The sequence below is a fragment of the Garra rufa genome, chromosome 19, assembly GCF_049309525.1.
Source record: "Garra rufa chromosome 19, GarRuf1.0, whole genome shotgun sequence".
NCBI classification, from domain to species: Eukaryota; Metazoa; Chordata; class Actinopteri; order Cypriniformes; family Cyprinidae; genus Garra; species Garra rufa.
Genome location: NC_133379.1, coordinates 11,821,496 through 11,847,250, shown reverse-complemented (window position 1 = coordinate 11,847,250; position 25,755 = coordinate 11,821,496). Strand labels below are relative to the sequence as shown.

Sequence of the window (25,755 nt, the reverse complement as noted above, 5' to 3'; positions counted from 1 at the left end):
GCTTTAGATGGCAGACGTTATTTTTCCAGGCTCCACGTTAAACCGGAAGACAGACTCACACGATCGCATCCAAAATGGCGACCCCCATGCATAGATTGATCGCACGAAGACAAGCGTGAGTTATTTTACACAATATACGAATTTGGAGTGGGGTTTTACATTACATATATAATGTATTTATTGTTTTAATGATATCCGTAGCCGTCGAAATGAGTTTGTTTTGTTTTAACATCAAGTTTCGAGTCGTTCAGTCATACTCTCAGGCAAAACTCTGGTATTTGTTTTCTTGTACTGGCGAATTACTATGTGGCGTCTCATTGTTCCCACAGAGAGGCAAACAAACAGCATGTTCGTTGTCAGAAATGTCTGGAATATGGACACTGGTCTTATGAGTGCACTGGGAAAAGAAAGTATCTTTATAGACCTTCGAGGACAGCTGAGTTGAAAAAGAAGCTAAAAGACAAGGAGAACAATCCCACGGAAGATTTAGGGTAGGAAACACAACAAAACACTAAACATTGACACATATAAGTAATAATAATATAATATTAATAATATTGCATACACGAGTCTCTAATTTATAAGTTAAGAACATTTGATATATTAATATTTTAAGTTTAGTAGTTGTAATAGTATAGTTTTTTGTTTTGCAAATTTGATTACGTTTTTAGGTGGACAGCGACATCTAAAGGCAAAAGCACTAAATACAGAACCACAAGCAATATAGACAACTTTATTAGTTAGGTTTGGTACATGGGACATTCTACAGAATTATTCCACAGAATTAGTGCAAACTGCTATCTCACAACCAAAAACACATTTAAAAAGCATTTAAGTATTCAAACATTAGATGGTATTAAGATCCTTTTATTATCTATTGAATTTTTTTTTAATTAATTAATTTTTTTATTGCAAGACAAAAGGAAAACAACAATAAACAGCACTGCATAGAAATATAATAACATAAAAAAAGGAAAGAAACAGCACCTTAATCAGTAAGAAAAAGATCGTCATACGCCTTAAGAAACTTGTTATTCTTGTCATCAATAAGTTTAATAGAATGAGCAATAAGCAAAACCTCTGCAAGAAAGATATCAAATCTAGGTAACATATTAAGAAATTTGGATTTGTGAATAAAACATTTACAATGCAAAACAAAAAAATTAACAAGATCAGTAGCATGGTCACTACTAGAAAAATATAGAAATATTTCATTTAGTGTAAATTTTAAATCACATTTTATAAAAGAAGATGGATAACATCTTAAGTTCTCCCAAAGAAATTCAACCTGATTGCAATGATAGAATAAATGAAGTAAAGTGTCTTCCTCAACTTTACAGAATAGACATAAATTAGAAATATCAAAAAAAGAAGCAATTTGGGAGTTAAAACATCAGTAAGCTTAATAGAGTGGTGGAACTATAACGTCACTTTGGAGGCCGATCGGCTGCTATCATCACACTGGTTCCCTCGACAAAAAGGCAGTAGGATTTTTACGTAGGCTTTTGGATTATCGCAAAAAATAAGCTCTGTGTTTAACCATAATTCATGAAATTTACATGTTTTGTCCATCAAGGTAATCCTCAAAAAATAATATAACTTGTATTTTGAAGCCTAAAAGCACACGGCAGAACTAAAAAGCTAGGCTATAAACAATAAACAATAAATTTAGGCTATAAACAAACTACAATGTTCGCTCGCCTTCGACGTCACCACCACCACGTTTCCGACAACCTTTTTCAAACTTATTTTTAGAAACATGTTCAGTACTCTGTGGATGAATTTTATTCCATGTTACATGAATCTTTTCATATAAAACTGGGATAAATTCAAAACTAGAGCCAAAATAAAACTGAAATGAAACAATAATAATAAGAGTGAATAAATAAAATAATCATAACTGAAACATATATGAAAGCATCTATTTCTGTACATTTCGAAATAAGGTCCATTAAAAGTCAATAAATCCTTGATTAATATGGATATTTTACTTAAAAACGAGCCTCTGCGTAGTATTCGATAAAAATCTAGTGCATGAAATTATTAAATAACAGCAGAGTGAACGAGTTTTTAAATAATGGTAAGATTAAATTTATTTTAGTGAATAAAGTTAGAGTGGTTACACAAAATGTTATTTTATCCTTGCTTCTAGAAAATCCTCAATCTTTCTGCTTTCTAACAGCTTCATCGCCTTTGCCGTCACCACCGCGACAACCTTTTTCAAACGTATTTTTAGAAACATGTTCAGTATAAAGCGTTTACCCTGTGGATGAATTTTATTCCATGTTCATATAAAACTGGAATAAATTCAATAATAAACAGTAAGGAGTGAATAAATGAAATCATAACTGAATCACATATGAAAGCATCTATTTCTGTACATTTCGAAATAAGGTCCATTAAAAGTCAATAAATCCTGGATTAATATGGATATTTTAACGAGTCTCTGCGTAGTATTCAATAAAAATCTAGTGCATGAAATTATTAAATAACAGCAGAGTGAACAAGTTTTTGATTATGGCAAGATCAAATTTATTTTAGTGAATAAAGTACCATGTTACAGCTATCGTTTTGTTAGAGTGGTTACACAAAATGTTATTTTATCCTTGCTTCTAGAAAATCCTCAATCTTTCTGCTTTCTAACAGCTTCATGTGGCCGTAAATATTTAATTTTATCATGGCTTCCAGCACTATGCATCACTAAAGTTTCACTGTGACCATGTAAAGCCAGTAAATGTGGTGTTTACATGGAATAATGGTAATATGAATTTACCTCATGGTATGAACCCAGAGTCTCCACTGGTTACATCAGTAATCTTCCATTTAAAAAAAACAAGCGACAATATAAAATACAGGGAACTTAGTTTGGTTATTCTACAATTAATTGTACTACAAATTATACTACATTTCGAAAATACTATAAATCGATAAACTGTTTTGCGTGATGACGTTCAATGTCTCTGTCAGTGGCTGTAGTCCTATTTAGCAACTTGTTAGCAACCATCTTTTTTAAGAAATGTAACACTTTAAAAAAATCCTGAGTGGAGTGGGGCGTAAGTGGTGTGTTTTTTTGTCATCCAATAAAACGTGAAAGTATCTTGAGCTTGTGTTAACCACGGACCTTATTTAAGGGATTTAACCAAAATCCCATTCAAAAAACCCATTGACTTTGGAACGATTGAACCGGAAGTGCTCAAATGGGTTTTCCGGGTTTTTGCCTACAAAGTGATGTCATAGTTCCCCCACTCTACATATGTGACCCTGGACCACAAAACCAGTCATAAGGTTAAATTTGACAAAACTGAGATTTATACATCACATGAAAGCTCAATAAATAAGCTTTCCATTGATGTATGGTTTGTTAGGATAGGACAATATTTGGCCGAGATACAGCTATTTGAAATCAGAAATCTGAGGATGCAAAAAAATCAAAAAGACTGAGAAAATCACCTTTAAAGTTGTCCAAATTAGGTTCTTAACAATGCATATTACAAATCAAAAATTACATTTTGATATGTTTATAGTAGGAATTTTACAAAAAATCTTCATGGAACATGATCTTTACTTAATTTCTTAATGATTTTTGGCATAAAAGAAAAATCAAAAATTTTGACCCATGCAATGTATTTTTGGCTATTGCTACAAATATACCCCAGCGACTTAAGACTGGTTTTGTGGTCCAGGGTCACATATGTGACCCTGGACCACAGACCCAGATATAAGGGTCGAATTTTCAAAACTGAGATTTATACATTATCTGAATGCTAGGTAAATAAGCTTTCTATTTATGTATAGGACAATATTTGGCTTAAAAACAGCTATTTGAAAATCTGGAATCTGAGGGTGCAAAAAAAAATCTAAATATTGATCAAATTGCCTTTAAAGTTGTCCATATGAAGTTCTTAGCAATGCATATTACTAATCAAAAATTAGCTTTGATATATTTAAAGTAGGAAATGCACAAAATATCTTAATGGATTTACTTAATATCCTAATGTTTTTTTCGCATAAAAGAAAAATCAATCCTTTTGACCCTTACAGAGTGTGTACTACATTTTTAGTATGTTTTAGTAGTGTTTTAGTATGCAAGTTAAAAGTCCTATTAGCCTTACTGTCACTAACAAAACATGGGATATTTTGTCAAAAACAAAGTATACTGAATTATCAACTAAGATGTTATGATGGTTTTTGGTTCAATGTATATTCAAACTAATGAATCCTTAACATTGAAATCAGTATGATCAACTTTTGTGCCTTTTACAAAGAAAAATATTATTCAAAATTCAACAAATCTCATAAACCACACTTGAAATATTGTTAAAAATGCAATTGATTGAAAACTTTTTTTAATAAAATAGCAAAAATATATATTTACAATGTAGATGTAAGAAAAAAATCTTAATAGGTCAGTATAACCCTTCTAATTAAATGATTATTACTGTGTTTCAGTAGTGAGTAAGTTTAGGGGAGAGCACAAATATTCTAAATCTTTCTGCAAATACAATATGAGAATTAACTGCATGATTACTAGAAATGTGTACCTTGGATATTATACAGTTTCAAGACTTAAAACCAACTCTGTGGAATGGCCCATATATAAAATGGACAGCGTTAAACATATTGGCTCTGATTTAGACAGGAATCATGGCTTTGTGGTGTTTTTTTTTTCTGCTGATTTAAGGACAATGCCTTAAATCAAGACTTCTTTACCATACAAATGGTTGTCAAAAGCAAATATGCTACAAAATGCATCATACTTTATGAGAAAGTGTGACATGCTCCAAACAAAACATGCACTATTTTTGGAATCAACAGCCCAGATGAGTGGGAAACTAGTATTGGATGCGTATTTGATGGAGCAAATAGGATGCAGGGCGGTGCTGTTAGTCATCTTAAACGCCCAAAAACCTCACCATATACTTTACTGTCTTGACACTTTCAGAGCTGGAGTAATATCTCGCAGTGAGAAAAAGACAAAGAAGAAAAGGTGAGTCACCTTCTTTTTTGGGAACGCCAGTGTAATCTGTATTAGCATGTTATGATTAATGCATGATTGATGCATAATAAAAGTCAAATTGCAGAATGTCTGTATAATTACTTTGAGGAAACCAATAAACTATTGTTTTGTTGCATGCTAGGACTGCTATGAGTTAAATTGAATTTAAAAATATTTTGCTATAAAGATTATAGTATGTTAAAGGGATAGTTCACCCAAAAATGAAAATGTGATGTTTATCTGCTTACCCCCAGGGCATCCAAGATGTAGGTGACTGTTTCTTCAGTAGAACACAAACGAAGATTTTTAACTCAAACCGGTGCAGTCTGCCAGCCAAATAATGGCAGTAGATCAGTGTTGTTTTCGTCAACGATGACGAAATCATTTCGTTGACGCCACTTTTTTTCATGACGATAATGAGACGATGACGAGATAAAAATGGCTCTTTGATGACTAAAACATGACGAGACTAGTGTGAGTTTTCGTTGACGAGACGAGAACAGACGAAAATGTTAGTGGGTGGTCCGTCAGATGTTTAAAATGCATGACATTTCTGCTTATTGTGCATGCCAATTAAAACCGAAAAAGTATCTGCCGCTATGGCAAGCCATTTTAGCATTAAATACTCTTTGCCGTACTAGTATGGCAAGCCGTTTTAGCATTCTATCCTTGTTTGGTTATGCTCAACACGTCACTCAGAGACAGACGATTAACCATGATGGCAGCAGTTTGCACACAGGGTGGTCTCAAACGGCGAGAGGACCTATGGGTGTATTTCAAATATATGTCTTTTATGTCTAAAACCATTTCTTCATTATTGTAATTATTGGTGAAAATAGTCAATCCGGAAGCTCACATTGTGTTGAATTATAGATCTGCTATTTTCACAACTTATAAGTGACACTACCCAACAGCAAAATACTTACTGACCTACATTAATTTGTTAAAAGACTTTTTCCCCCTTTTTTTTGTTTTTTTGACTAAAACTAGACTAAAACCTTTTTGACCTTTCGTCGACTAAGATTGGACTAAAACTATCACATTTAGAAGTGACTAAAATTTGACTGAAACTAATAAGCATTTTAGTCCAAAAGACTAAATCTAAGATGGTTGTCAAAAACAACACTGCAGTGGATGGGCACCAGACCTTTAAAAGTAAACAAAAACATGCCCAGATAAATCCAAATTACACCCTGCGGCTTGTGACGATACATTGATGTCCTAAGACACGAAACGATTTTTGTGAGGAACTGAACAGTATTTATGTATTTTTTTTTTCCTTTGATACACAGCAATGTCCATCTGTCATGAGCACGAGCAGCGCTCTGGCGTAGTATACGCAAATGCCGTTAGGGGAAATCGGTGAAAAGTCAACAGTCCCGGATGAGTTTGCGCAAGCAAACGTAATCTTTTAGTTTTAAATCGGTTTGAACAATCAGGATAAGCACAAGTAATTACCATTTTGAATAGCCGCTATACCCACAATCTCTGTGCTCTGTGTAAACAATGAGTGTTGTATTCTACACCAGAGCGGGTACATGATAGGCTTGCCACGATAGACGGTGTTGACGGTGTTACCGGTTTTAAGACGCAACACCGGTGACATCACTTTTCCACCGTGACACCGTCTCCACATTTTTTTTTTTTAAGTATTCTTTTTTTTATTAAATATTTATTTGAATTGAATGGAAAATATCATTCTAAATAATTTACTTAAGACGAGAGCATGCACTATAATTAAAAACTGAACATAGCTACAATGCGTCATATTTCATTTATCACGTGAGGAGTTCACGAGTTCGCGCTTACATATGTGACCCTGGACCACAAAACCAGTCATAAGGTTAAATTTTACAAAACTGAAATGTATACATCATATGAAAGCTCAATAAATAAGCTTTCTGTTGATATATGGTTTGTTAGGATCGGACAATATTTGGCCGAGATACATCTGTTTGAAAATATAGAATCTGAGGGGGCAAAAAAAATCTAAATACTGAGAAAATCACCTTTAAAGTTGTCCAAATTAGGTTCTTAACAATGCATATTACTAATCAAAAATTACATTTTGATATATTTATAGTATGAATTTTACAAAAAATCTTCATGGAACATGAACTTTACTTAATTTCCTAATGATTTTTGGCATAAAAGAAAAATCAATAATTTTGACCCATACAATGTATTTTTGGCTATTGCTACAAATATACCCCAGCGACTTAAGACTGGTTTTGTGGTCCAGGGTCACATATAATAAACAGCGTAAAAGTTAAGCGTGTTTGGCGTGCTGTACGGGGGAGGGCTCCGAGCTCGGCATTCGGCCCGAACCCAATAAGCGCTCCCCCGAGCTGAAGGTGAGGAGACGGGGGGTGGGGGGAGGAGGGATGCTGAAAACAAGAGATGATGAAGGTAAGACTGCTTGGCTATTTAAAGGGATTTTCTTGTAGTGCTTGGATAGGGAGTATAATTGCTGATGGTGAATTGGCCGTGTTAATTATCTATGCGAGCTCCTCCCGAAATTTGTTAATAAAACACCACAACGAGAGGAGTCGAATTTACAGAAAGAGAATGGCGGACAATTTAGTGTCAAAAACCAATGCAAAAGCACCTGTTTGGCAATATTTTGGGTTCAATTTTTTTGTTTTGTAGTTTCGTTGTCGTCCATTCAAACAATTGACGCCGAATTGCTAATTCCCGCAAAACTGAAAGTGAAAGTATAATACGCACGCATTTATAAGCTATTTAAAAGCAGAAAAAAAGAGGAAACTCCCACCCCCACGGTGATACCGGTATTACCGGTGTTGTCACATGTCGATTAACCGGTGGGGAAATTTCCTCATCGTCACAACCCTAGTACATGTGTAACGTGCCTGATGCTAAACTCGTGCTCATGACAGATGGACGTGGCTGTGTATCAAAGGTAAAAAATGATATAAATACTGTTCAGTTTCTCGCAAAAAACAGTCGTTTCGTGTCTTAGGACATCAATGTATCGTCACGAGTCGCAGGGTGTAATTTGGATTTGTCTGTGCATGTTTTGTTTACTTTTAAAAGTTTGGTGCCCATTCACTTTCATTATAGACGTTTTTCCTGAACACGGAAGTAAGTCCGGCTCTTAACTGAAAGAATGCTTTGCATTTCCGGTCTGCATTGTTTCTAGTCAAATTAGGGTATATTCCGAGCAAATAAACTATTGTTAAACCTATTAAAATGTTTTTAAAAAGCACATGGCTCCATAGCGCCATCACTTGGCAATGTCGCAATGACCGCCGTTTGTCAGTGCCTCACTTTAATGAGTGTGTAGATGACACGAAGCAGCGGACGTTAGCTACATTAAAAACAGATGGACGCTATTTGAATGGGTTCCTATGGAAACCGGAACAGAAAAGCATTCAATCTGACGTTAGAATTCGTAATGGCGGCGCTCATCGTTTACTCAGGAAAAAGGTCTATATGACTAACAGATTGCAATGGTTTTCGTTAAAAATCTTCGTTTGTGTTCTTCTGAAGAAACAAAGTCACCTACATCTTGGATGCCCTGGGGGTAAGCAGATAAACATCAAAATTTCATTTTTGGGTGAACTATCCCTTTAAGATATTTGCATCCAGAACAGCAAGTTCGATTCTTTGATCATACACCATTTATCTTTATATTTATTATTTTGATTTTGAAGTTTGTGCCCTGTGTTTCCGAAGTATACTTAAGTTGGCTTGAGAAAGCAATTTACTGAAATGTTATGTAAACTTAATGTTGTTATTATTTATCTGTCCATCTCCAACTGTCAAATCTCCCAGAATCCCTTGAGACACAATTAGGCTTCCTTTCTATGTACTATTTCTAATACATTTAAACTCTATCTAACCAAGCCTAGCAACTAGAGTCATGTTAGTGACATGCTAATCAGATTAGGAACATACTAGCAACTTGCTAATCATGCTAGAAACTTTTTTTTTTATCTAGTTAAAATTACAAGCGCTTATCAGCGTAATGATAATTTGAACTAATGTTTAATGTGGGGCTTCGTATCCGATTATGTTTTTTTATTATTATGTATTATAATTGATTAATTATACCCTGATAATGACATATTATTCAAATATTGTTAATTAATAATAATTAATACCACTTTTCCATCACACTGCTGCCCTGCATAGAGTTATATATCAGATATATTTCCACATGAAAGTGTAAAAAGTCCTATTTCAGTTGTTTTTTTAGTTGTTGAAACTACTGACTTATCAACTGATCTGTGCCACATGTGAGGAACAAACACAGATTTGGGCCACTGCAGTGTAACGTAACACTTATAGCACATGCTGTTTTCTTTTAGGTCCTCCTCCAGTTCCTCCAGCAGCAGTAGTGATTCGTCCAGCTCTTCCAGTGACTCTTCCTCGGACAGCAGCGCTTCCTCGAGCTCCTCATCCTCGTCTGAAGACAGCAGCAGCGACAGCGACGACAGCTCCAGCCCTTCCTCCTCCTCCTCATCCTCGTCTTCCTCCAGTTCTGGCTCTGATTCTGATTCCTCAAGCAGTTCTGATCAGGGCCCTCCAAAGAAAAGAAAAAAGAAGAAATGAGCGTCCAGTTCAACTGATTCAAACACAGAACTCATAACATATACATTGACAGTACAAGAGAACACTGATATTGAATAGGTGGCAGTAGGATGGGAAGTCATGTATGTAAAGAAAATAAGAGATATGAGTATATCGTCATCATTTTTTGTAAAATGTGAAAATCAAACACATGAGCTGTTACATTTATTTAGTACAGCTTTTTTCCTTTCCTTGAGTGTAGTGACATCTCCAGCAGTTAAAATACTGCAATGATTTATTCATTCATACTAACACCTGTTGATCTGTTTTGCATCTTTTTAATCATAAATGCTTTTTTTTTTTTAAGAATGACCATTAGGAGGCTAAAGCATATTAACATGCGATTCATTTTAAGATGGTCTTATGAAATAAACTGTTTTCTTACAGAAAGAACTGTACCCTTTGTGAGACATTAGATGGTAACAAATAATATGTTGGAAAGTCACAAAACTTTTACATTGCAGCCTTATATTTTTAAACATTCCTTAATATTAAAAACAATGGATGATCAGAAGACTCTAAACTTATAGCACTACAAACTTAATATTAAGACATAGCTAGATTGCATGAAAAGTTGCATTCATTTGGTCTGCAACACAAATACAGTTGCAAAAAAGGAAAAATGTTTTTATTAAAACAAGGGCTTTTGATTAATTGCGATTAATCACTTCTAAAATATGCGTTTACATAATATATGCATGTAATTATAATGTGTGTGTGTATATATATATATATACAATCTGTTTGATAGCCCTAATTAAAATATTAAGTAGTAGCGCTGTCAAACGATTAATCACAATTAATTACAAAATAAAAGTTAATGTTTACTTATGTGTACTGTATATATAAATACACCCACATGTGTATATATTATGGAAAAATATGTTTTTATATATTATTTTATATATAAAATGTTTTATATACACACAAACATTTTTCAGAATATATACATGTATGATGTTTGTATTTATATATACATAATAAATATAATAATTGCAAAAAAAATTTTTTTTTTTAATTAAAATAAGGGCTGTCAAATTTATTATTAATTGTGGTTAATTGCATCCAAAATATTTTTTTTGTTTACATAATATATACATGTTTGTGTGTATTTATATATACACATTAATATACACAATACATGCACATATGTAAATAAAATGTTTTATTTTGGATGCAATCGTGATTAATTTGTATTTGACAGATCTAATTAAAACATTAAGAATTATGGCTGTCAAGTGATTAATTGCAATTAATTATATCCAAAATAAAAGTTAATTAGTTAAAAGTTATTATGTCTCAATGTGAGTGAGATATAATAATTGCAATTTTTTTTAAACGAGGGCTGTCAAATTTATTGATTTTGATTAACTGCATCGAAAAAAATTTTTTGTTTACACAATATATGTGTTAAATATATACATGTATATGTGTGTATTTAAATATACCTATTATATATATATATATATATATATATATATATATATATATATATATATGAAATATTTATATATAATTTAAATTATATACAAGTATAAATACACAAATATTTTTTAACTATATATATAAATTTAATATATTTAAATGTATGTGTGTGTATTTATAAATACATACTAAATATAATAATTGCAACAAAAAATGTAAACAAGGGCTGTCAAATTGATTAGTTGTGATTAATTGCATTCAAAATATGTTTTGTTTACATAATATGTGTGTGTTGAATATATACATGTATATGTGTGTATGTATAAATACATAATAAATATATACAGTACACACATATCATGTAAATAAAATTCTGGATGCAGTTAATCACGATTAATCGACAGTCCTAATCCAAAAGAAAAGTTAATTTGTTAAAAATTATATATACATGTATGTGTGTGTATTTATAAATACATAACAAATATAATAAATGCAACAACAAAAAAAGTAAACAAGGGCTGTCAAATCGATTAATTGTGATTAATCGCAACCAAAATATTGTTTTTGTTAAATATGTATGTGTGTGTATTTATGAATACATAATAAATATACACATATCATGCAAATAAAAACTTTTATTTTCAGATGCAATTAATCACGATTAATCTATTTGATAGTCCTAATCCAAAATAAAAGTTAATTAGCTAAAGGTTTACCTTTTATGTGTGTGTACTGTGTATATTTATTATGCATATATAAATACATACACGTATATATTAAGTAAAAATGTGCATATATATATATATATATATATATATATATATATATATAAATGTATATATATAATCTACATTATTTTGTATATTATTATGTGTGTGTGTGTGTGTGTGTGTGTGTGTATATATATATATATATATATATATATATATTTACAGATATAGATAGATAGATAGATAGATAGATAGATAGATAGATAGATATAAAATTAGTTTGACAGCCCTAATTAAAATATTAAGAAGTAGTGCTGTCAAACGATTAATCACAATTAATTACAAAATAAAAGTTAATGTTTACTTACGTGTGTACCATGTATAATTATTATGCATACCTTATAATACACACATACATTGTTTTATTAAGGCAAAAAAAAAAAAAAAAAAAGTATATATATATATATATATATATATATATATATATATATGATCTATTTTATATACATATATATATATATATATATATATATATATATATATATATATATATATATATATACACACACACACAATTGTTTATATACATAAACAAACTTTTATTTTGGATAATTGGATAATTAATCGCGATTAATCGTTTTACAGCCCTATTAAGAATATACATCATGTTTAGACTGTAGTTTATACAGTTTATAATAACGATGTAGTTGTGTCAAAGTGAACATACAGGGAATTAATATTTGAGAAATCCCTAAATAGTCGACTATTATTTTGATAAAAACAAAACATCTGTTGAGTAGCAATGTGCAACAATTAAACGTAAACTCAGCATAACGGTTTTTAGCCACACAATATAAACTGAAATCGTTAAAAAAAATGCTGAGGTGTTTGAGAACAACTAAAACCGCTGTCTAGATAGTCTGCACTCTAGATTTGAGACGCAGCCCTTCTCTGAGAGGACGCTCTAGTCACGTGACCAGGTTAGTTTACGAAGCCGAAATCAGCCAGAGACGCGATGATCTCCTCAAAATGATCGTGATCTGCTGGAAAATCTGTCCGACACAACCATGACGAGCAGAAGACCCTCAGCGGTATGGCTCACCTAAACGAGCGGCGTCTTTTAGAGCATTTAAGTGTTTCTTGTTTGGTGGGTGACACATTTATTGGGACGCTACAGCAGATCAGTGTGGAAGCGGACAGAGACAAAGGGAAAGGCTTTCATAGCTAGAATGCTTCGGGCCTAAAAGAAGCCGAGAGGTAAGTGGGCCATAAATGGGGCGATTACATAATTGGAAAGATTCACGTTTTACGCGCACTCAGTAACATCTGATGCTTTTTTCATGAGAACAATTGTAACAAGTTGTTAACGAAGCAGAGCTAGCGTTAGCGTAGTGTGTTAAAGTGTTTACGTTAGCCAACATGCGAGCTGTCCAAACCTGAACACTCGCTCACATGAAGCCATCGATTACACAAAGCATTCTTAAAAAAAACCGTTTTATCATCTATTTTCTATCAGAATCCATCGTGATTGCAGGAGATTTTCATTTAGCTAGCGCTCTTATGATAGCGTTCCTATGTGGTGCCATTTTTTTGGGCAGGTTAATGTCTAGAAATGCCCTTTTACGTAATTTTAAGTTATGCAGTTTCTTATAAAATAAATCCGAGGAGTTTTACGTTATTTAAATGCTAATGGGAGAGTCGCGTAAACACATAATTTCTCTGGAAATATCATTATTGTTATTCATAATAACACTGATAATTGTTATTGTTATATTCTGTGAACTTTTGACTCCCTCACTGTATCTTGTTACATTTTTTGACTTTGACGTTAGTGCTTTAAACGACCGACGTCACCGCGTAACAATGTTTCACCTTCCGCTGAAGTAGTTTGGCGTCACCAACTTGACAAAATGTAAACACGCTTCAAACAGCACTAGCTTGGCAAATAGATTTAAAATAACCTCTAGGTACTGTTATTTTATTAGTCTTTTTATTTGGGATTAGCTGAGTAAAAAATGTAATTCTTTTATTCTTTATTCTTTTTGTATGTGTTTTTTGGTGTACCATCTTTAGGGTGTACTTTTAAGGGCAAATCTATTGTGTTATCCAGTTTGGAGGCCATTTTAAAGTCAGTTGCTTGAGTAGGAACAAGTCTGTGTTTGGAGCTGCATACTGTGGTGTAGAGTAGATGTGTTCTGCATAGTATGCAAATGTTTGTTATGCATGGCATACACTGATTATCTGGTACATTTGTGGTGCGTTCCAGTTTCCCCTGCTGTTTTGCAAAGTGGACTTCTTAGGGTGTTTGGCTTGGTGCATTCTTAGTCCAAAGGTCAACGCAAGAATGCATCAGCGTCTTCAGAATCAGCGCTACACAAAGTTTTGAGAGAAAGACTACCAAAAAAATGGGTGAGAATGAATTTTCATGTTGATAGTGACTACTAGGCCTTCGTGATAAATCAGCATATTAGAATTTTTTCTGAAGAATCATGTGACACTGAGGACTGGAGTAATGACTGAAAATTAAGTTTTGCATAGTATATTAAAATAAAAAAGTATTGTTTTAAATTGCAATGATATTTGCAATAATACAGTTGAAGTCAAGTTTACATACACCTTGCAGAATCTGCAAAATGTTGAGTGTTTTATCAAAATAAGAGGGATCATACAAAATGCATGTTTTTTTAATTTAGTACTAAAGATATTTCACATAAAAGGCGTTTGCACAGGAGAAATTAATTGAATTTATAAAAAATTACCCTGTTCAAAAGTTTACATACACTTGATTTTTAATACTGTGTTGTTACCTGAATCATCCACAGCTGTGATTTATTTATTTTTTTGTGATAGTTGTAGGACTTGTTTATCCTGAACAGTTAAACTGTTCACTGTTCTCCAGAAAAGTCCTTCAGGTCCCACAGATTCTTTGATTTTTCTGCATTTAAACCCTTTCCAACAATGCTTATGATTATGAGGACAGCTGAGGGACTCGTATGCAACGATTACAGAAGGTACAAATGCTCACTGATGCATTAAGAGCCAGGGGTGAAAACTTTTGAATGGAATGAGGATGTGTACATTTTTCTTATTTTGCCTTAATATCGTATTTTTTTTTTTATTTAGTACTGCCCTTCAGAAGCTACAGAAGATAACTTGCATGTTCCCCAGAAGATAAAATAAGTTAAATATACCAAGATCTTCAAATTAAAAAAGTTATTAATGCATCGTTTTTCCTTCTGGAGCATCAGTGAGTGTTTGAACCTTCGGTAATAGTTGCATATGAGTCCCTCAGTTGTCCTCAGTGTGAAAAGATGGATCTCAAAATCATACAGTCATTGTTGGAAAGGGTTCAAGCCCACAAAAATGCTGGAAAAGCAAAGAATTTGTTGGACCTGAAATTTTTTTTCTGTAAAACGGCAGTTCAGGACAAACATGGGACTCATGAACACCAAAAAAAAAAGAAAAAAAGGAAACCGATTCTACTTTCACAAATAATACAGTTTAACACAAAATTTCAGGTTAAACTATCATTAGCCAGCGTGTTGCTTAAATTTGCTGCGTAGTTTCCTAACTAACTTGTGCAGACCCGCAGGCACCCGGCCCAGATGTAAATCTTGAGCTGGGACAGACCTTGTGCTGCTTATGTAACCAAACTAAACACGCACACGTTCCCTCTGTCTTTGACTCCTGCCCCGAAACGGCGTCATCAGGAGACATGTGCATGGAAGAGAGCACGATGTTCATTGATAAGCCAATGACAAAAGGTGTATTGTTGAGCTGAACACAGCTTGTGTAAAAATACCGTTATGAGTCTCTGCGGAGCTTCCTGTTTCAGTTGCGGTGCGTGGCTTGACCATTTCCTCTGACTGTGTTTATGACTAGAAAGAATGTTTTGTCACTGTCAGTTTAAACAAGCTTCTACAACGTGCAGGGTGTAGAGTTCCTTTATTTTGAAGAACAGCTTTTTTTGTTGTTGTTGTTTGCAGCTTTAGCATTGCTGGATGAGGTCAGATGAGCTAGAGGCATTCATTTAGTAAATTCCAAGTCTGTAAAAGGAGTAAAAGCCTGTTTTCCAAGATGCAATTGACCATTCTTGTTGCCGTGCCTGAGGCCTGCGAGTTTCCTGTGCATATAATATGGAAAGTTTTACAGATGATTGAGTTACAGTTATAGGGGTCATGCATTGAGAAATCAACATTGCTTTGATCTTTTTACATAAGAGGTCATTATACTTGAATACATACTGTATAAACTCATAGATAAGTTATTTACTTAAAGGTGCCATAGAATGGAAAACTGAATTTACCTTGGCATAGTTAAATAATACCAGTTCAGTACATGGACATGACATACCATGAGTCTCCAACACCATCGTTTCCTCTTTCTTAAATGTGACCCTGGACCACAAAACCAGTCTTAAGTCGCTGGGGTATATTTGTAGCAATAGCCAAAAATACATTGTATGGGTCAAAATGATTGATTTTTCTTTTATGTCAAAAATCATTAGGAAATTAATTAAAGATCATGTTACATTACATTCCTACTGTAAATATATCAAAATGTAATTTTTGATTAGTAATATGCATTGTTAAGAACTTAATTTGGACAACTTTAAAGGTGATTTTCTCAGTATTTAGATTTTTTGCACCCTCAGATTCCAGATTTTCAAATAGATGAATCTCGACCAAATATTGTCCTATCCTAACAAACCATACATCAATAGAAAGCTTATTTATTGAGCTTTCATATGATGTATATATGACTGGTTTTGTGGTCCAGGGTCACACATAGATTTAGTGTTTGCAAAAGACCACCGAAAAATAGGTCAATTCCAACATAACACAGACTGTTACGAAACTTTCCTGGGATTGTTAATAGTTACACCTCCAACATTTGCATCGCCCAATCATCGGTAACGTCAGCATATCAGTTAAACAAGGCAAGCCACAGAAGGGACACGGTTAGCTTAATGCTAGCGCTAGCCTGTTACATTGCAATACATAGGATTTCACTTACCACATAAACAGAGAGATGACTGCGCTGATGATGGTGAATGATGGAGAAATAACTGCGTTGATGATGGCGAATGATTTACAGATCTTGAGAATCACTGACGAGCAGCTCAACTTGTGTGTTAAGAAGCACTCCCTCTGCATTATAACTTTACACAGAGCACATGCGATCACAGTAATCACACTAAAATGTCGGCTATTCAAAATGGCAGATTCAACAAACCGCATATTAAAAGCGGCTAGAGCTCCTAATTAAATATATTTATCCATGTGCGAGCTACTGAGTTCAACAGCTCTGTGAAACAGCCAATCAGAGCAGAGCTCATTAATATTCATGAAGCTTCCAAATAAGGCAAAAACAGAGCATTTCATTCTAGAGACAAATCCTAGGGTTGTAAATGGACCTGTAAAACCTTTTCTGGAGATTTTTTTGCCCTTTCCTATGCCATATACCTTCTATGTAGATATCAGAGAACAATTTCAAATATTCTCTCAATGCATTCTATGGCACCTTTAAGTCTTTTCTGGTAGATTACCATTTAAGAGATCACGTGTGAACAGGACCTTTTTGAAAATACAGGTAAATTCTTTCTGACAGTAACATTACCAGTAATGAAGAGCGCAATTATGCGGTATGACCATGCAAGTAAGACGTCTACTCTGGGCCAATCATATAATTCTGATACAAATTATCTAAAGTAATAGTAATCGTCTAAAGTAATCTAATTTGATGGCTCTGGCCCAAAAGCAGCTGCATAAGTGTGAACATTTGACAAAAAACATTAAAAAGACTAACAGCATTTAACCTTTTATGTTTGCAAACACAACACTGAGAGGTGCAGCCATTTAGAGGTCTGGATAACAGTTCCAGAGAATTTCATTTCTGGTTAATGATGTCACAGAATTAACAGGTATTTTGAAACTGATGTGTGAATGGTGCTTTACCAGTGAACAACAACAGAGCATCATTGCCTGCGTCATTACCCGTAAAGCAGTTCCAGTAATTTTACAGCAATTTACTGGTGTTATGGCGTGAAAGAGGCTATAGAAACATTAATTCTGTAATCCATTTTAGTATGTATAATCAATAAAGATGCTGATTAAAAACACAAATGTCACCCTGGACCACAAAACCAGCCGTAAGGGTCAGGTTTTTTTTTAAATTGAGATTTATACGTCATCTGAAAGCTGAATAAATAAGCTTTCCAATGATGTATTATTTGTTGGGACAATATTTGGCCGAACTATTTTAAAATCTGGAATCTGAGGGTGCAAAAAAATCTAAATATGGAGAAAATCGCCTTCAAAGTTGTCCAAATGAAGTTCTTAGCAATGCATATTACTAATCAAAAATTAGGTTTTGATATATTTATGGTGGGAAATTTACCAAATATGTTCATGGAACATGATTTTACTAATATCCTAATGATTTTTGGCATAAAAGCATACAAGAAAAATCAATAATTTTGACCTATACAATGTTAATTTAGCTATTGCTGCAAATACACCTGTGCTACTAAGACTGGTTTTGTGGTCCAGGGTCACAAATGAATAAACTCAAGGACACAAGTCACACAGTGCACACTGGCAATAGTTTTCTTTCCAAATAAACACCAGATAACGCATATTTCACGTAGAGCATGCAGCATTAATATGACAGCGGCAAACTATATTGCGTAGTTTGAAATCAATCATTTAAAGTTGTTTGCGCATGCATCGTCTTGGATCCTTTGCATGGATGGATCGTCATGCACTGTGCAAACATATGAAACAAACATCAAAATATGAATTTTATTATTAGACAGAATAAAGATGGAAAAAAGAAGGCGTGAGAAGTTCACAGCACAGTTAAAGTCCTGTTTTCAACACTTACCGGCCAAACAGAGTAACTTAATAGCTGATGACGATAATTTGAACCAATTATGTGTTCACACAAAACATTTTGCATCTAAAAACACAAGAAGCAGTGCTCAGGAATGTGTGTTTTTTTTTAAATGTTGCTATAAAAAAACTAGTTCCTATGCCAACTTGCTACTTTAAACAAAGGCTCACAACACTTGCCCCGCCTCCGGGGTCTTCTGATTGGTCCACTGTTTTGAAACTGACATTAATGAGCAGCGCTGAAAGTTCTTTTAAATTGACATGGTGTCTTAAAAATCAGCCCCTTAGTTTGCATTATACCCGCCCTCAGTGTTGACATCATTTTATGCACTTATATGCTACTATATTCCCTACTGTCCAAAAATGTTATTAAAGTTGGCACATTCTGCAACTTTTAAAAGGTCAGAGGGTTTAGTAATAATCTTCAGTTTCAGTTCTGTGATTTATAAATGCTCCAGCAATAATACTATGAAGTATGCAATAGAGCATGCAAGCAGAATGCCATACCTTTGATATGTAATACTAATTGCAAGATGAATCCAATGTGTCTCACTTGGCTAAATTGTTAATGAAAAGACAGTGAAAAACATTCAGCAGCAGCAGAAGTTCACTTCCAGAACAAAAATGTACAGATAATGTACTTGCCCCCTTGTCTTCCTTCTTCAATAGTAAAGAAATAGTTTTTTTTTTTTTTAAGGAAAACGCTTCAGGAATTATCTCCATTTAGTGGACTTCTATGGTGCCCACAAGTTTAAACTTCCAAAATGTGGTTTAATGCTGCTTCAATTGGAATTTTGAATTGATAGGCAGAACTATTAAAGACAGTAAACTAATGAAGATGGAAAAAATGTGAGAGACATTCTCTCAGCACTGTCAAAATCAAAGTCATTTTCCATCACTTACCAGCCAAACAGAAACAAAGTAACTTAATGGCCGATGACGATAATTTAAAAAATGCCAAAAATGGTCATGAACCAATTAGAGTTGGAAAGCATTTAAAGGAGTAGTTCACTTTCAGAACAAGAATTTACAGATAATGTACTCAGCCCCTTGTCATCCAAGATGTTCATGTCTTTCTTTCTTCAGTTGTAAAGAAATTGTTTTTTGGGGAAAACATTTCAGGATTTCTCTCCATATAATGGACTTCTATGGTGCCCCTGAGTTTTGAACTTCCAAAATGCAGTTTAAATGCAGCTTCAGAGGGCTCTAAACGATCCCAGCCGAGGAAGAAGGGTCTTATCTAGCAGAATGATGGGTTATTTTCTAAAAACATTTACAACTTATATACTTTTTAATCTCAAACGCTCGTCTTGCCCAGCTAGATAAGATGAGCATTTGAGGTTAAAAAGTATATAAATTGTGTATATATATATATATATATATATATTTTATTTTATTTTTTTTAGAAAATAACCCATTATTTTGCTAGATAAGACCCTTTTTTCCTTGGCTGGGATTGTTTAGAGCCCTTTGAAGCTGCGTTTTAAAATTCCAAACTCGGGGCACCATAGAAGTCCATTATATGGAGAGAAAAAAAGAAAGATGACTGAAGAAAGACAGACATGATCTGTTCAGGAAAGTGCAGTGCAGAATGCCTCCTTTGCCATGTTACAGTCAAAAAAATAGTTCCCATGCCAACTTTCTCCTTTAAACAAAAGCTCACAACGCTTGCCCCGCCTCCAGAGTCTTCTAATTGGTCCACTATTTTGGAACTGACATTGATGAGCAGCACACCGTATAAAAGTTTTAGTTCTTTTAACTTGACACGGCGTCTTAAAAAACAGCCCTTTAGTTTGCATTATACCTGCCCTCAGTGTTGACCTTTTTATGTACTTATAAATGTGCTATATTCACTACTATCCAAAAATGTTATTAAAGTTTACACATTATGCAACTTTTGAAGGATCAGGGGGTTTAATGACAGTCTTCAGTCTCAGTTTTGTAATTATAAATATTCCAGCAATAGTGCTATAGTATTTGAGTGCAAAAGAACATGCAAGCATAATTTCATACCTTTCATATGCAGTGCTACTTTCAAGATAAATCCAATTGTTTATGAAAGCCAGTGAAAAACATCCAGCAGCACTATTTAGTACACAAATGTGCTTCAAGGAGAAGTTCACTTCCAGAACAAACATTTTCTTTCTTTCAGAATTTCTTTCTTCAGTCTTAAAGAAATTTGTTTTTTGAGAAAAACATTTCATGAATTATCTTCAGATTGTGAACTTTTATGGTGCTGACATGGCACTATATTTTATACTACTATATTCCGACATATACTACTGTCCAAAAATGTTATTAAAGTTGACACATTATGCAACTTTAGAAAGCTTTAGTGACAGTCTTCAGTTTCAGTTCTGTGATTATAAATGCTCCAGCAATAGTATTATAGTACATTTTTGTCAGGAGTGCAATAGAAAACATGCAAACAGAACTACATACCTTTGATACATATGTAATAGCAATTGCAAGATGAATCTAATGTGTCACACTTGGCTAAATTGTTTATGGAAAACCAGTAAAAAAAATTTGAACAGCACTATACACACTTAGTACACAAACGTGCTTAATCCAAGAAATATTTATACGCTCTTCATTAATTACAACAGAGTTTTTCCTGAAAGATTTACCCTCCATCATTGCTCGCCAAGAAATTATGCAACCAGAGCATTTTGTTTAGCCAGAAGTAATCATACTTTAAGAAAAGTGAAGTTTTGAGAAGCACTTCCTGTCATTTTCTCTGTATAATGCTAGATATTGGCTTTGTGGAAACTTACAGAACATTTACTAATGACTTTTGTTTTCCACATATTTTCCATTCAGCAGTGACTTTTTATTGGCTTATTTGAATGAAAGAGCACCTTTTAAAGGAGTAGTTCACTTTCATAACAAAAATTTACTTTCTTCAGTCGTAAAGAAATGATGTTTTTTGAGGAAAACATTTCAGGATTTCTCTCCATATAGTGGACTTCTATGGTGCCCCTGAGTTTGAACTTCCAAAATGCAGTTTAAATGCAGCTTCAAAGGCCTCTAAATGATCCCAGCCGAGGAAGAAGGGTCTTATCTAGTGAAACGATTGGTTATTTTCTAAAAACATTTACAATTGATATACTTTTTAATCTCTACACACAGAGTACAGCTAGACAAGACAAGCATTTGAGGTTAAAAAAGCATATAAATTGTAATTTTATTTTTTTTAGAAAATAACCCATTGTTTTGCTAGATAAGACCCTTCTTTCCTCGGCTGTGATTGTTTAGAGCCCTTTGAAGCTGAGTTTTGGAAGTTTAAACTCTCCATATAAGTCCATTATATGAAGAGAAACCCTTAAAAAACAATTTCCTTACAACTGAAGAAAGAAAGACATGAACATCTTGGATGACATGGGGGTGAGTACATTGTCTGTAAATGTTTCATCATAGTTTATAATTATTTTAAAATCAAAAAATATGGTAGAATTAAAATTAACTAATTGAATTTTTTTAATGTCTTGTTAGAGGAAAAGAGTTTGGCAGGAATCAATCTTTTTTTAATTTTAAAACATTGTGAAATTGCATCAGGTAAAGTTTGATTAGCCTTCAGTAAACAAAAATTGCTTCATTTCCAAAGGATTTTGAGTTAGTAACTGTTTAGACTCGATGAACTTGTTCAGTGAAGGATGTATCAAGCTGATTAAAACCATTAGTGTAAATGAATCATGCTCCATGAATTCGACCAGACTGCTGTTGGTTTTTGCGTGAGGCACGTGAGGGCACCATAATTAAAGCTGTTCTCTCTCATCAACTTCAGACTGGAAAGCTAGATTCATATTTATCAGTGTAATTGAAGAAAATGCTTGTTTTATGTCAGGTTGTCATTTTAAACAACATATTGCTCAGATTTCATGCGGTTTACTGTTAAAATTAGATTGAGTTTGCTGTGGAAAATTAGTTTGACAAGATCGTCCCCCTTTTTCCATCCACAGCATACTTCAGAAACACAACCTATTAAAAACAGCACATGCAGCAGGCTCTGGGTTGGTTGCTTGTGTGCTGTGCGTGACTCTGGCACACACCCTGGGCAAACAATCCTGAGAGATATCGTCATATAGAAAGTCAAGAAATCCCTGGCCGTCTGTTCACTTAACAGCAGTCCACCAATGCAGCGTAGAAAGGAAATATGGAAGGACCTGTGCGTCCTGAAAAACAGTGTTAATTTTTTACAGTTGAGTGCAAAGGGCTCTTTAAAGAAGTTAATATTGCACAGATGCGAGCGTGTGTGTGGTTTACTGTCAGCTTATTGCAACGCAAATAGCATTGTCTTAAAGTCAGCCTTAAAGGAACACTCCACTTTTTTTGGAACTAGGCTCATTCTCCAACTCCCCCCGAGTTAATAAGTTGAGTTTTACCGTTTTGAAATCCATTCAGCCGTTCTCCTGTTCTGTCGATATCACTTTTAGCATAGCTTAGCATAGATCATTGAATCCTATTATACCAATAGCATCGCTTTCAAAAATGACCAACGAGTTTCCATATTTGTCCTATTTAAAACTTGACTCTTCTGTAGTTATATCGTGTGCTAAGACCGGTGGAAATGCAAAGCTTCAATTTTCTAGGCCGATAAGATTAGGAACTACACTTCCATTCCGGCGTAATAGTCAAGGAAGTTTGCTGCCGTAATAAGGCTGAAGCAGGAGCAGTAATACCACGCAGCACATGTGCAAATGCTAAACTAGCTGGGAACTCATTTCTGATAATACTCCGCCTGCTTCGGCCATATTACGGCAGCAAACTTCCTTGACTATTACGCCGGAATGGAAGTGTAGTTCCTAATCTTATCGGCCCAGAAAATTGAAGCTTTGCATTTCCACCGGTCTTAGCACACGATATAACTACAGAAGAGTCAAGTTTTAAATACAACAAATATGGAAACTCGTTGGTCATTTCTGAACGCGATGCTATTGGTCTAATAGGATTCAATGATCTATGCTAAGCTATGCTAAAAGTGATATCGCCAGAACAGGAGAACGGCTGAATGGATTTCAAAACGGTAAAAATCAACTTATTAACTCGGGGGGAGTTGGAGAATGAGCCTATTTCCAAAAAAAGTGGAGTGTTCCTTTAAAACGTGTCTATAGTTGTGCACTGATGAAAATGATTTTATGGTAAAGTAAATACAGAAAAACAAATGTCATTTCTACATTAAATAATTGAGTTCAGGCAAGAATTAAAAAAAGTAAAATTTAAGCTTGTAGAATTTAAAATTTGAACTTTACTTGAAATAGTTTTTTTTGTTTTTTTTTTTACAAAGATTAAGTAAATATCAAAGTTATGATCCCATTGTGCTATGTTATTCCATGCTAGCAACTTAATAATCATGTAAAAATCATGTTAACAACAAGCTAGTAAAATGCTAATTCCAACTAGCGACATGCTAATCCTGTTAGAAACATGTTAGGAACATGCTTATGCTAGAAACATGCCAGCAACAAGTTAGCTTATGTTAGAAACATGCAACTTGCTAACCATGTTAGAATCATGTTAGCAAATTACTAATGCTAGAATCATGCTAGTAACATGCTAATCATGTTAGAACCATGTTAGCAACTTACTAATCATGCTAGAATCATGTTAGCAATTTTCTTATGTTAGAAACAGGCAAACAACATGCTAATCATGCTAGAAACCTTAGCAACTTGCTAATCATGCTAGAAACATGTTAGTAACATGATAGCAACATGTTAGAAACATGCAAATGGGGCTAGAAGCATGCTAGCAACTTGGTAATCATGTTAGATTCATGTTACCAACTTACTAATCATGCTAGAAACATGTTAGTAACATGATAGCAACATGTTAGAAACATGCAAATGGGGCTAGAAGCATGCTAGCAACTTGGTAATCATGCAAGAAACATGCTGGCAACTCTAAAATTGTGTTAACAACATGCTAGTAACATGCTAATTAAACATGTTGAGAACATGCTAATCATGCTAGCAACATGTTAGTCATGCTAGGAACTCTGTCTAGCTATCCATCAAACATTACGTTTTTAAAACTACTCTAAACTTCAAACTATTTCAGACTGAAAACCCTCAAACTTTTAAAACGTCTTCAACTTTCTGGTCCAGCTTTTCCAAACCAACTTTTCAAATTTGTCTTGACAAACTTGGTCTAGTTTTACTTGGAATTGTTTGATATTTACTTAATCTTTGTAAAAAGGACAAAGTTATGACCCGTTGTTCCCATCATGCATTTGGGCAAGATAATATTATGCTGTTTTTGATATGTATCTACAGTTTTATTGTTGCTTTTGTTGTTGGGTTAAAAGGAATAGTTCACCCAAAAATGAAAATGTGATGTTTATCTGCTTACCCCCAGTGCATTCAAGATGTAGGTGACTTGTTTCTTCAGCAGAACACAAACGTAGATTTTTAACTCAAACCGTTGCAGTCTGTCAGTCATATAATGGCAGAGAATGGGAACCAAACCTTTTAAGGTAAAAAAAACATGCACAGACAAATCCAAATTACACATGTAACGAGCCGGATGATGAGCTTGTGTTTAGGACAGATTGACATTGCTGTGTATCAAAGGTAAAAAATGATATAAATACTGTTCAGTTTCTTGCAAAAACCGATCGTTTCGTGTCTTAGGACATCAATGCATCGTCACGAGCCGTAGGGTGTAATTTGGATTTGTCTGTGCATGTTTTTCTTTACTTTCAAAGGTTTGGTACCCATCCACTGCCATTAAATCACTGACAGACTGCAACAGTTTGAGTTAAAAATCTTGGTTTGTGTTCTACTGAAGAAACAAAGTCACCTACATCTTGGATGCCCTGGGGGTAAGCAGATAAACATCTAATTTTCATTTTTGGGTGAACTTTCCCTTTAAGTAACTTGCTGTTTTGTAACGTCTAGAGTTCATTTTCTACTCAAAATGACCCATCCATCCTCAAAAACTATTCACTTTGAGCCAAATATTGAGGTCCTAACTACATTGAGTCTACTTGCTTACATACATGTTTGTAAGTGAACCACATGCTTTAATGCCATTTTAGTAAAGTTTACAAACTGTGGATGAGTGAATTGTAAACGTTAAAATTAAGTAGAAATGACTTAAACTCTAACTGTACAAGTCAAATTTACGTATTTCCTTT

General features: G+C 33.9%; 2 protein-coding genes across 4 annotated transcripts in view; both read left to right on the top strand.

Annotated features, from left to right (window-relative positions):
• The first annotated feature begins 54 nt into the window (after positions 1–54).
• Positions 55–10,433, top strand: zcchc10 (zinc finger, CCHC domain containing 10). The gene is made up of 4 exons (XM_073825162.1): positions 55–115; positions 330–491; positions 4,943–4,987; positions 9,328–10,433. The coding sequence occupies exons 1-4, from the start codon at positions 75–77 to the stop codon at positions 9,569–9,571; spliced, it is 492 nt and encodes a 163-aa protein (XP_073681263.1). The 5' UTR covers positions 55–74; the 3' UTR covers positions 9,572–10,433.
• Positions 10,434–12,722: 2,289 nt separating this feature from the next.
• The window catches only part of aff4 (AF4/FMR2 family, member 4), a 60,554-nt gene continuing 47,521 nt past the window's right edge, over positions 12,723–25,755 (top strand). For 2 of the 3 annotated variants that reach the window (XM_073824188.1, XM_073824186.1), the window contains exon 1: positions 12,723–12,981. The gene's annotated coding sequence lies outside the window, so the exon portion shown is untranslated. Of the gene's footprint in view, positions 12,982–13,990; positions 14,134–25,755 lie in introns of all 3 variants that reach the window. The other variant, XM_073824187.1, reaches the window with a different exon arrangement.

Coding starts and splice junctions, on each gene's coding strand:
- zcchc10 (XM_073825162.1), top strand. CDS start 75: ATGGCGACCCCCATGCATAGATTGATCGCACGAAGACAAGC. Junction 492..4,942: donor AATCCCACGGAAGATTTAGG/GTAGGAAACACA, acceptor TGACACTTTCAG/AGCTGGAGTAATATCTCGCA. Junction 4,988..9,327: donor AAAAAGACAAAGAAGAAAAG/GTGAGTCACCTT, acceptor GTTTTCTTTTAG/GTCCTCCTCCAGTTCCTCCA.